Here is a 13,247-nt window from a genome sequence, read left to right on the forward strand (position 1 = left end):
CATCCAGCTGTTTCTATATGCATCAGTATAAATCATACCTATGTTTAGGTTTAATAGAGAAAATGTTATCCAGTAATGAACCAAAGCACATATGTGGAACCTGTTATAAACCAGTGATGTAGAGATATTTATTAGCCGAGGAAACAGTAAGGTTAATGTAGAGGAAAACAGATTTCTTCAAGATGGTAAAGTTTTCTTACCAGATCGCGGAATATCCCTGCTTCACCAAATTGAGTACTGAGCAGTGACACAACCCCCTCAAAAATGGATTTACAAAAAACTCCGGATGTACTGTTAGGTGATAGATTTCTTTTAAAGGAAGTCCATGAATTAAGAGTACACTACTTAATGGTTGTAACATGTAATAAGAATTTAGTTCCTTTGAAGGGCAACATTGCAGTTCGCCCGATGGCTTCTCCACCTGCCTTCTGAAGGGGTTTAAGTGTGTGTCCAATGAACTCTTAACCAATCCCATTTATCATCATGATTCTAGGGTTATTTTCTTTTGTTGAGCACAAAAATATCGTAAAATAGAACAGCTCTGCACTGTAAAGAGTAAGAAGATTTTCCAGACCTAAGGAAAAAACATTCTCAATGCTCTACTAAGACTTTTGGCTACTGGCTTACCGCTAGGGTAACTTTGTGTAAATATGTAAATGTAAATTCATGTATTACTATGGATTTGAAGAGCAAATTGTACATTTTGGCAGAGTTAACCTTTTTAAATAAAGGTTTCATTCATTTAAAGATCCTTTCTACAGCAGAAAGTTGGTATGCTTTTTGCGCAATTTTGACAGTTACCCTTGTAAAATAAAGGTTTCATTCACTCATACATTTAAATGACCCTTATACAGAAGAAAGCTAAGTGTTCTTTTGGTGTTCTTCACAGAGGCTCTACTCAGTGACCTCTTCGTCCAGTTCTCAAACCTCTTTGCTCAATTCTCCACGACATTCCTCCTGTGTTCCTGGAAGACAAGTGGAGTGTGTACCTGAAGTGCTACTGGCCCACTTCTACCCCTGTTCTGGTTGGCAATGAGGCAACAATCTGGTGCAATGGATGTTAGACAGGAACTGTAGTCAGCTACTAGTGCACACTTGAGACTGTATACTACGGCTTGGCAAGTTGCCCCGCTCATTACACTGGTGTCTATAGTGAAACAACCCGAAGGTCTGCTGAACTGCTCATGAGAAGCTCATAACAGGCTTTATTTCAAGGATGGAGGGGTGTAGATAGGGGAGAGGAGAGAGAGAGGAAGGGGTAAAATCATAATTTGAACAGGCAACCACACTTTCTCAACACAAACACTGTCCAGGTGGACGCCTTGGCTTGTCTAAACAAATCAAGATGCAAGAAGCACGAAAGCTCAAACTATCACAAAATCTTTCATCAGCAAAAACTCTGAGGACTTGGATGTACAACCTAAAGTTGATCTAATTAGGCATCATTGCCTTATCTAGCAATGTTGTGAGTCTTATCATTATTTTGATCAACGTGCATGCATTATTGGTCATTACCTAGCACAGATCATTTCCAGACAAAAATACTAGATTTATCAGCTATAAGTGGAAGAAAATTTATCAATGTTAAAGCTAGAAGCGCATGGCTGTGACTGTCTGCTATGCTAATGCTTTCCTGAAGTAACAAACATAATTAAATACAACATGGATAGGAATTCCAGCTACAGCTATGCAAATATGATGTAGTGCATAGATGTAAAATGGTCACTATAATGGGCACAGTGATCAGAACCTATATGTAGGCCGTACAACAAGCTGACTATCAATCTGTTAGAATTCTGTTAATCCCTGTAGAGTCATTACATTTCTTATCAAATATTCCTATCTTTAATGCCTGATCTGATAAAATATGAGCCAGACATTTAAGAGGTGACTGGAATTGATGATCAAGAATGGCAGCGGGGTACAACCAGTGCATACTGATGCATTAGTCCCATGGGTGCATTGAGCATGTAACACTCTGGTACAACTGCACGGTGCATTACTAAGGAATTTGGCTCTGGAGGACAATACACAGTTGATCAATTACGACAAGGGCAAGGGTAAAGGTAATTACGAATGGTCACTTTCCTCGCTGAAGATGCACACGAGATACTGGACACTTCTTAACCCAGGACCAATTAGGCAATATTGCCCATAATGAGTCATTTCAGGGGAGGGAAAGTGTTAGTTCTGGTCTTGGACTATATTAGTGACTAATTCAAAGGTCAAGGGCAAATGACTAGTCGATTGTGCAGATGCCAATCAGCTGGCTGCAGCTTAGGAAAGCATCGAAAGTCCGGTTAAAGTGGTCTGAGACTCTTTATACGGTTAACCGAACTTCGGTCTTTTGAGAATTCGTAATCCATCATCTATCACTCCCTCACTGATCCATCTGTCTTTCGAACATTCAAACATACACCCTTCCAGGCACAAGTATATCCGTTTGACCCGCAATTACAAGGCCCATCGGCCGTGCACCTCTGGTACAAGGATGGGATTTATCAATAATCAAGTGAGATGAAAGGCCATGCAGACTGTGCAGTCAATATTACACCGCTAGTTCAGAGACGAGCTCATCCATTAACCTTTGTTTATCAGAACACTGATGAGGCCACATTGTTGATGGCTGTTGTAGATTGTTTGTACTTGGTCAATGATGTGGAAAAATCTGGGAAAATCACACACAGATTTCAGGAGCAGTCCATAAAACCACTGTCAAAGCCATGATCAAACCAAAATATGGTCAAAGAAATCCAAACCTAACACCCATGTTAGATACATACAATTTAATGCTAAAACCATTTTAGGTGCAATGTTATGTGCCAGTGAAATAAATGAATAAACTTGATCAAGCTTGAATGAGAAAGTAAACCAAGATTTGTCTTGATCAACATTATGTCTCCTGTACAGATGTACCATGACATTGCTAGCCTTCTGGAAATGACAAAGATCAAGTGCTGTAATTCTTCAACCTTTTTGCAGGTTTGCAAGGTCCTTATTCAAGCATATTCAGAAATCATTATTCTTTATAGACTTATAAAACTATACTTTTAGCAAAGCCCTGAAATCGTCCAACCAAACCAATGTAATATTGTCTCCAAAATAAAAATAAAAAAGGTGCCTACATTGCAATCAAGGTTTTTTCTTGACCGCATTGCAATCCTGAAAAGGCTAACTTATTACAGGAGTTACATGTGTATGCTAAAAACCAGTCTGATCTGGGAGCCTTTTTTATTGAAATCAAATTAAAATTTTATTAATGGGTCCCAGTCTGCTGAAGAATATATTAAGGTCTGATGCATTTATCCAAGAAACCATGCCCTAGATGTGTCATAGAGCAACAGAGCAGCCCTAACTGCACACAACTCCAAGTTGTGCCAATGAAAAAAACCTTCACAAGATTGATGGAAGTGATAATGGGGGACAATATATCACACAGTTGTGGAACACAGCCAGTTTTGCAGTATACAGAGAGGAGATAAAAAGGTGGAGGGGGAGGGGAGGGTGGTTGCTGGCATATAGCCACACGATATGTAATCCCAAAAGATGTTGCCCGTAAAGCGTAAGGTAATAAAGTTGGTAAAACATTTTATTACAGTAAAAACAGCACAGGCACATGTATATATCAAAGAAGGAAAAAGCAATATCTGGCCATGAACTAAAAAGATCTGCCATAAAGTCGGGTCAAATTTGGTACATTTGGGATATCTGCAACAGTTTTGAGATCACATCTTAAAAACTTTTTAAATGTGTTAAACTTTGGAAAGAATTACATATAAACACAACAAATTTTAAGCAAGCTAACCTTCTTTAAAACTCTTTCCTTCAGGTACAGCTGTGAATCTCAATACACCAAAACAAGTGCTCCTTCCCTTTTTTACAGAAACCTAAAAATATTAGAAACTTTAAAATGGTCATAAATTGGAAACATGATCTGTTTCTGTTTGTAAATTGTACTTTGTCTGTGAAAGTTTGAATGCACCTTATAGAACAGTTTCATTACTACAATATCAGCATAGCAGGCACTGGTTCATGATGCACACTGCAAAGGTTAATTTGTGCTCATGCAGCTTTTGGCTGGTTGCATAGGTCATGCAGTGCATTCCATGAACGATACTATTCTTGGACATTAAATGTTAACCAGACGCATGAAAATCGTTCAGAGGATTGTGAATATTGCTTCTCTGGAAAACACATTCACTTTTTGGGTTGTCTAGAAATTATATCTGCGTCTTGGCTCAATTGTCTGAAAGGCATATACATTTTTGGCTTCTCTTCAAATCGTGCACATCCTACTCTTCACTACTGGATACAGTATTCAAATTATCCAATGAATCAGAAATATTACAAAAGCTCGATCTACATGCTAGCTTAAGAATGCGATCCATAATACATAGAGAGGTAATTGTAAACGACCTAGCTGTAGAGCTTGAGAGACGATATTAATGACAGATGGGCATGTACGCGGCATGTTCTCAACTAATGGTTGAGGTTCACAGCTCTCCGGGGCCGCGAACAATGTAACAGGAAGCAACATAAGAGGCTACTTCACACCATGTCACTAGTCTGTCCAGCAGAATTGATGGTTCCTAAATCAGACGGAGTGGCAAGAAAATCAGAATAATTCAGCGAGCTGACAGAAAGAGAACCTCAAGGGGTAATAGAATTGCCCGGGTGCCGGCTTGTCGGAAGCCCGCTGACGGGTCGTAGACGCAGGGTATTGTGTAGGACACCTACGGAGTGCTAATGTTTGTGTATGGGGTGAGGATGGAATGTTACACAGCATCCCCTGTCTGTGCCAGAGAAAGACGGAGAATTGGTCGCAATATTATAAAGGCCCAAACAGAAGGTGATAGTCTCTTTTGTATTAACGCTGATGTGGCACATTTCTAAAACAGGCAATGAGGAAGAAAATGAAATCGAGGTGTCATAATAAAAAAAAGCTTATTTCCTCACAAAGCTTTTCAGACCAACAGATTATCCCAAAAGAACATCATCTTCCTCCCCCACCCACACTCCTGGCTTTACATGTACTTGTCCAAGAACTTGTCCATTTTAAATGTGTGCGAAATGAGTTTATCATTTCAGATTTCCAAGTTTAAAAGAACCCATCGTGTTTTCCAATAATCCATAATGTCCAATAAGACATGTTTACCCATTAGATTTATCAAGATCAAAGATATTTTGCTGTGTTCATATATCTTCAATTGGATCCCTATTTTTAAAGAAGTTTTAATTAAAAATATTTCAATCAATCCAAAAGTTGTCATGAGACATACTTTGGAATATGCTTGGGGCTTATGATCATTCGACGAAGCTTGTGTGGCCTTTTGGGTGAAACATTCATTCTTCAGTATAATAAGCATATCTGTATGTCACACATGGGAAAGTTAATCAGTAACTTGCCAAAGGCTTAGGGTTTTCCTCTGAATGTAAACCTGATCATTACTGTATAAATAACTGAAAACAATGATATGACATTAAAATGTTTGGTGTAACATTAAACAATTTTCCATGCACTCAATTCCTGCTTACACCTGGCAGACAAAAATTTACACTGCAAGAAACTGTGTAGAAATGTGTTGGATTTTAACCCAAATTTAATTTGACAAGTCAAAAAAAACAAATGGACGGAAACAACTCAATTTGTCAGAAACTCAATTGATTGCAGATCATGATTAATTCTTGACAATGGCAGAGCAATGGAAAAAAGGTAAGAGAAAAAAATGAACAGTAATAAGAGAAGACATTTATAGCTTGACTGTTTTTGATAGCATCAGAGTTGAAATAAAATGCAATGGCAGTTCCATGGTTTCCATAGCACAATGGGATAAATCTGGTGAAAGACAGTGGTTTACTCTGGACTATCTGGTTAGTTTTAATATTGCACTGAACAGTACACCAATCAATTCTTTATTATAAATAAATAAATAAATAAACAATAAGGAAGAATGTCCAATGACAGCCTTACAGGCTCTGCCATAAATTAAGATTTTTGCTTTCTTTGTAACATCTAAAACTAAAACCTTTTCTAAATTGGATCTGAAATGGAATAAATCCTCACTCTAACCAAATCAACTGGATAGTAATACACGATTTGCTTCAAAAAGAGTCATACTTTGGGAAATAGTGCAATAACCCCAAAAAGATGCCAATCACTTACAAGACTCTGACATAATATCATCCTCTAAACCAATTTATTTCATTCTTGTCCCTATTAGATCTCAATAAATACAGCTTCCGGTATCTTACAATTACATATGTGCATCTATGCTTACTTTGCGTCAGTGGAACTTGGGAGTGACCAAAATTTACATGGAGTTAAATTGGGTATAATGTTTTTTTCATGAGGTTTTCGTGTTACATAATTCTTGAAAAAGAAAAGTTTATTTGCTTTCAAAACTTGGGCCAGGAAACGCCCTTCACTGGATAATGAGCTGAATCAAGCGATGAAATGTAGCATTACTGGGCCTGTATAACTGTGTCTTATAGCAGGAAAAACCGTACAAAGAAAAGTCTCACTCGAAAACAACAGGCAACCACCCTCTTCCCACTGAGCAAATAAGGTCTGGTGAAGAGGAATCTAAAGTATGTAAATTATCTGAAGATAAACAAGAGGTTGCTTCCTCTGTACAATGACAACATTGGCTAGCTGTACGGCTGGGTGGGCAGGTAGGCATGGCTGCACTTGTGCTCACTTCCCAATTCTCAACAAACCCCAACACGTCAGTTCTGCTTTAAGTGTTACGTGCAATTCTTAAGGTTTCCCTGCAATGGGAACCTGTAGATGGTCATGGGTTTCCCCGGAGCCTGGTTTTCTCCCATCAAAATGCTGGCTGCTGTTGTACATATATTATAAGTGAAATATTCTTGAATATGACATAAAATATGAATCAAATAAATACTAATAAATAAATAAATGTAAAAACAATTTATGTACCTGCATGATAAATGTGTTTATAATCTAAAATTTGAGCAACTGTTATGTGCACAGAGATGGCCAGAAACATCAGGAATGTATCAGTTCATCCAAAAAAGTTAGGACCTATTTGAACATGAGAACTTTAAATAGTTTAAGGACAAAAATGTCAAAAGCTCAAATTTTATGTTTTATCAGGAAAAATATTATGGTGTCCTCTAAATTTCTAAACTGATTCATGTTTATGATCTGTACTCCTGGTTAAAGAAATTTGTTTTGCTGTCAAAAATACCAATTCGACCTATGCCTGTACAGTACATTTGAAAAAATGAAAGTTTCCAAAAGAATTTTCCCACACGCGGAGGAAGGCCAGCTAAATCGACAAGCGATTGAGACAGTTATTCTTGGAATGCGAGAGGTCAAGCCTGCACATAAAAAAGGCCCCCCCAAAAAAACCCATTAATCAACAGAAGATATTAATTTTTGGTTTTCTGTAGAGCTTTCATGGCTTCACAATTTATGCCCAGTGCCCAGAGAACAGACTGAATATGCCCGGTAAATGTGTGGACATAACACGGCCTGCTGCGAATACAAACATTACAATAACCCATCAAATGTTCGATCTTTACTCTTCCTGATTGGTTCTGACTGCTTCAGGACTCCTTCAACAATTCCACTGAACTGAAGACAAATTTTCGCGACCACTCCATCAATGAAAGCCACCGTCTTTGAATTAATTTCTCCCCCGTAATTTGATCCAACCCGATATTCAGGTCAATTGAAAACCCTCACTTGATCACAGGTCAGGTTATCTCTTAAATAAATATGGAACAAACTTGCCAGAATACTAGGATTTGAAGATGATATTTTTCATGAGCACGTCTGGTCAATTTTCTAGGACACTTGTTTTATGCTGTAATACAAATTTTCTTTGCTTTGACAAATATGTCATTTCAGAGCTAGATTTATCAATTAATGATAAACACCTGTATTTAAAGAAGTCTTCCACCTGCATACTTCTAAGGCATCTTTATATTTTTGTGCAAATGATGATGTATTGTGTACATTAATACAAATACAAGTCAATCTAAAGATTAACACCAAAATGTTTTTTGACAAGACATGTGAGAATAAGGTTTACAGATGCCTTCTTTGGGAAATGATGTAATGAAACACTGATACAGGGCCACAAACTGACAAATAAAACTAATTTTTCATACGAAGAAGTTTATATACATGTAAATGTGTAATAAAGATAAGATACACGAAAAACATAAAAAAAGACTCTAACATGTACAATGCTACATGTATCCAGGCATTTTTCACATTTTTCACTTTCGGTTTAAAAATCATACTTTGGATTAATGTCAACATTTTCCCCCCATATTTTCTACGACAAAATCAATAACTGCACAAGTTTCTGACTGACTTCATCCTTTTAATTTCAATGTGTGTATGAACCTATGTGGCCAAAAACCACATTAAAGTCCAAAATTTCCAAGTAAAATCAAACAATCTGCATTCTAACAGACCAAGCCTGATATGGGGCTAAGCAAAAACTTCTGTGTTGAAAGGTGAGAAAAAACTGGGATACTATGACATCATCATACAGATGTCTTAACATCTACAGGGTTAATAATTCAATCAAAAGCTCCACACAATTTTCAAGAAGTTTACGGCCGACTGCATGAATACTTCCTAATGACTTTTTCCAATAGGAAGAGCTTAGACTAAGTAACATAATGGCAGGATGTGGCCCAGGAAATGTACCAGCTTTTATAACCGGATGTACCAGTCAGATCTCACAGTCCATCCAGGCCACCTTAACTAGCTGCTTTTGACCAGCACGATGACGGGACAGTCAGTCCATGACCAGAGATATACACGTCCTAACATCCTGACGCCCTGGGGTTATCGACAGAGGAACAGGGATCTTTGGTGTAAAAGTGAAGCTCCCTTAAGACCAAATTACTGTTTTTCTGTGCCCTTTTGTTTAACAGCCACATCTAATATGATGTAAATTTCCACACTGTGAGTTTAACCCAGCAATACTACAGAACTATTTTTTCGGCTGGATGACGAGGTGAGGGTTGGGTTTGGGGGGTGGGGGTGGGGGTGGGGGTTGTGGATGGGATGAAATAGTGCCTCTATAAAAGGTATGTATTTCTTTATAAAAAAATGTCCTTGTTTAATTGAAATTTTCAAATTTAGACTTACATGTATGTCAGGGAAGAACTTCAAAAGTTCGAAATATATATATTTGTGTGAAGTGAAAAATTATCAGTGTACATATAAGTGATTTAATTAAACCATGATAAAATCCAAAAGGTCAGTTCTGAACTGCAACTATCTGGAAAGTTGAGACGTTTTAAGTATTGCATGAATAGCTTTACAGGTCTCAAAGTTCTAGAGATTTAATACTTTCACACTGCATATTGTCACCAGTGTGCAGAGTTTGACCAGTGCAAATGCTGCACCCCATCTCCATTCTTTTTTTTTCTTTCTCTCCCCATCAACGGCAGGTCTAGTGTCACCCTAGCATATTTCTCAGTTTGTCTTTAACCTCTTACACCCACCCCCCTGTCCCCCAGCCCCCTCCAGTGATGCCCCTTATTTAGAGCACGATCCCCAACCCACCTCAGTCAACCAGTCAACCAAGTTAAAGCTAAGTCCTTTTCCTACATCCCTTGTCGGCCATAATACTTGACAAACAGCCGCTAGGATACATTTGCCCTTCATAACTCCGCCGGCACATCACTGTTTTCGTGAGAAATTCAAACACACTCTCCAAATGTAGGCTGGCGGCCCATGCTTTCCATTCTTCCGGCACAGAAAAAAACCCTGAGCATTCCTATGGGCATCTGCCCTTGTTGACCCCACACACGAGCCTTACCTGGCCCTCCGGAATGACCCCCTCCTCTCTAAACCTTTAAGTCAAGTCTAAAGTCCCCTCAGAGCACCCAGAGGAGCCTGTACTCTGAACGCCACCCAGGCAGGGGCTAACCCTAGCTTAGCTCAGCACAGTTCAGGTTTATCTCCAGGTGAAATGGGCTTGAGAGTTTAGGATTAGGGGTTAAGGGTGAGCTAGGCATCAGGTGACACAGGGGAAAGTGAAGGGTAATTAAGGTGAATAGGGTTGAGAACTTTCAAGAAGTATTTCACCCGAAAACTACCTCCATTTATAGCCTATTTTCCTTACATGGATTTAGTAGTAATGCTGTGCAGGTGAGAACTTTCTTAAAGTATTTCATGAGACAAATTACCTTTCCCATTTTCCTTAAATTTATTTAGTAATTACGGTGCAAGGGGGTGAGAACTTTGTACTGAAAATTACCCTTTGACCTAAATTTCTGCTTGTGACTAAGTTTTTTGCTTTGTATGGTCCTTAGAGCTGTATTGGTCATAGTTGTTTTGAGGTTTGTTTGGAAAACAAGAAGATATCCTACAGGTAAATATGTAAGATTCAGCGCCAAAGGTAATATGAATAACCCTTATTTTGCCTCTATAAAGCAACTTTGGGGGTGGGGGTGAATTTTTAGGGTAAATGCAGCAAATAGTGAGACCTTTCTTTCTTTCAGGATTTGACATCCCACTTGCCTTAAATTGATTTCATTCAATAAATTATGATATACGGTGAACATTAATCTATACATCCAGTTCTCTGGATGACTCTACTACCATCTGTATTTCTCTTCTGGCAAGTAAATTAAAAAGTGGGGGGAAAAAAAGTGAAAAAATACAAAATATGCATGGGCTGTCTCTCTAAGTTTCTGTATTATAAGCTGCTGTAACTAAATTCCCAGATGTTGTAAAACATATACATTCACAGCCTAGATCTTGTTGTCCATCATGAAATCAGGATTGCAAGGAGGGTTTTGGCAGACTTACCCGAATGTCAATCTTAATATTTTCAAAAAACTTGGCACAAAAATCAATTTTTCAAATCAAAATTTTCTGTGACCTGATTAACAAGATGTGATACTTGCTCCACAAAAAAAAAGTTTGCATGAATTTTTCATGAAAATGCGTCCTTCCCAACACAAAAGGGGTTCAGAATGATGTTTATATAAAACTGCAATGAACAACTTACCTTGAGACGTCATGTCCGTTCCAGCATTCAGTGCTTGTAGGACTCTGATCATAAAATAGTGTGTTGTTGCAAAGCATATCTGCCATGCGCACGTATAGCCCTTTGGATGCACCCACAGTGTCCATAAAAGTGGCAAGTCTTTCCTGAAGGTTGCCAATAGCAACTGGCTTTTTCTCGGACTTTCTGTTAAAGGTGAACGAGCCCTCCTCGGACACTGTTGTATTCTGCTGGTTTGGGTTTGGCCTGCCACATTTCTCTACAACCTGTTGGAATGAAGAAAATAATTTACAATCTTGTAATTTACAATTTTTTTGACTGACTGATTGGCACTGTCAAAGATGCACAAGATAGTCAATCAATCCTCTGATTAAGACTGAAGAAAACCTGTAAGTGCTACAAAAGTAAATAATGCTTTCCATTCCAACACTTATGAGCAGTTAAAAGAAAGTTTTAAAACAAACTGTGTGGCTCAGTTGGTTAGCGCGCTAGCGCAGTGTAATGACCCAGGAGCCTCTCACCAATGTAGTCACTGCGAGTTCAAGTCCAGCTCATTTTGGCTTCCTCTCTGGCCGTACCAGGGAAGGTCTTCCAGCAACCTACGGATGGTTTTGGGTTTCCCCCGGGCTCTGCCCGATTCTCTCCCACCATAATGCTGGCCGCCATCGTATAAGTCATGCCTAGCATGACACCTCAATGACCTAAAATTTAGGTTGATCATTTTGACAGAATCCAAGAGTTATGAAGATCTAAAAAAAGTTCTTTGAGGTTTATTTGGAAAATATGACAATGTCCTACTGTAAAAAGGTAAGTTCCAACATGACAAGTTTTGTTTTACAACATTTACAACACTGCACTTTTTGGGGCAAAATTTTGGGTAATTTACCTTGCCAATGTATCATCCCCCTCCCAGAATCTATTATTGATTATTAATTAACCTGTCACTGAGATTGCAGCCTGTTTACGGTGGACAGGTTAACAACTATAGCGCCAGCCTATCAGTGACTGGTCAGGGCTAAGATCAAGGGCCACTGATAATCTGTGACAGCTTGATCTAGAGGGTTACCTTTACAGGAGGCCTTGGGCTGACCCTATACCTCTATTTGCCAACACCGTTATCGATGGCACAAATGATGTACTAGGGCTCTATGGTAAAGCTCATGTTTATCCGCTTATTACTCGTTATCGATGTAATTATACACCTGATATATGGTTACTGAGGTAAGCTTCCCTTCTCAAGAGCTGTATACAGTACATGCAGACATATTGATGTAAATGTTAATATGAAGACAATAATAAACAGGGATATGCGAATTGGCTGTCATCAATGACACTATCAACCAAATGCACCATGTGGCTTTCCATAAAATCAAAGACGTAGCTACCATTCTGAAAACTTTTTGTTTTTCACTTGAAATTATTCTTTAAAAAAACTTGTTCTTTCTTGAATTTCTACTCTTTTTTCTCTTCGTCACAGAATACAATAGGTTTGGTAGGGTTTGCCGGTCAAGATGATTTCCACAGCTCTGAATCAAAATTAAATTAGATTTAAATAAATTAATTGTAGTTTCATGTACTCTTTCGATATTTACATGTATTAGAAAGACGGAAAATCACAAATTTCTTTGACAAAAAATTTAGTTTTACATATTCATGGCTTTTTAGTCCAAAAAAAGTTATGCCACATTGCAAATTTCTGACAGATGAACTAATGTCTAAACCTGTCAAGAGAAGGAGAGAGAGACAGGTGTCTTACCCAAGGGGTTCAAACTGAAGCACGTACATGTATATTACCTGTACATGCAATAGTTCAGTGTACAGGATATTCAAGAGCAAGGACCAATTACAACAACCAACTGGATTATACGGTACATGTACATGTAGTTGCTACTGGATTTCCTTTACTTGTTTAGCTGTCAAATGATTAACAAGCATAAGGTCTGTTTTCATGGCTCACGAATAGAGAATTTAGATTTAAGTGAATTAATTGTAGCTACATGGACTCTTTCGATATTTATTAGAATGACAGCAAATCACAAATTTCTTTGACAAAAAAATTTAGTTTTATATATTCATGGCCTGACAGATGAACATGCATGTATCAGTCTAAACTTGATTCATTTAATTTCCGTGTTTCTTATCATGTGACAAGTCCTTGTCATTCCTCTTAGTTTCTGCTTTACAATTTCATCAACAACACATGCAACTGGGATCACAAGCCCTTGAGGGTGTACTCTTCAC

The 13,247-nt window shown here is 38.2% G+C and overlaps 1 protein-coding gene across 1 annotated transcript in view; it reads right to left on the reverse strand.

Moving 5' to 3' along the window:
• Positions 1-13,247, reverse strand: part of LOC135479030 (glypican-5-like) — a 90,794-nt gene that overhangs the window by 20,484 nt on the left and 57,063 nt on the right. Inside the window, exon 4 of the mRNA XM_064758738.1 lies at positions 11,010-11,272. Coding sequence (XP_064614808.1) covers positions 11,010-11,272 — 263 coding nt within the window. The remainder of the gene's footprint in view (positions 1-11,009; positions 11,273-13,247) is intronic.

This window comes from Liolophura sinensis, chromosome 12 (genome assembly GCF_032854445.1).
Source record: "Liolophura sinensis isolate JHLJ2023 chromosome 12, CUHK_Ljap_v2, whole genome shotgun sequence".
Classification (NCBI taxonomy): domain Eukaryota; kingdom Metazoa; phylum Mollusca; class Polyplacophora; order Chitonida; family Chitonidae; genus Liolophura; species Liolophura sinensis.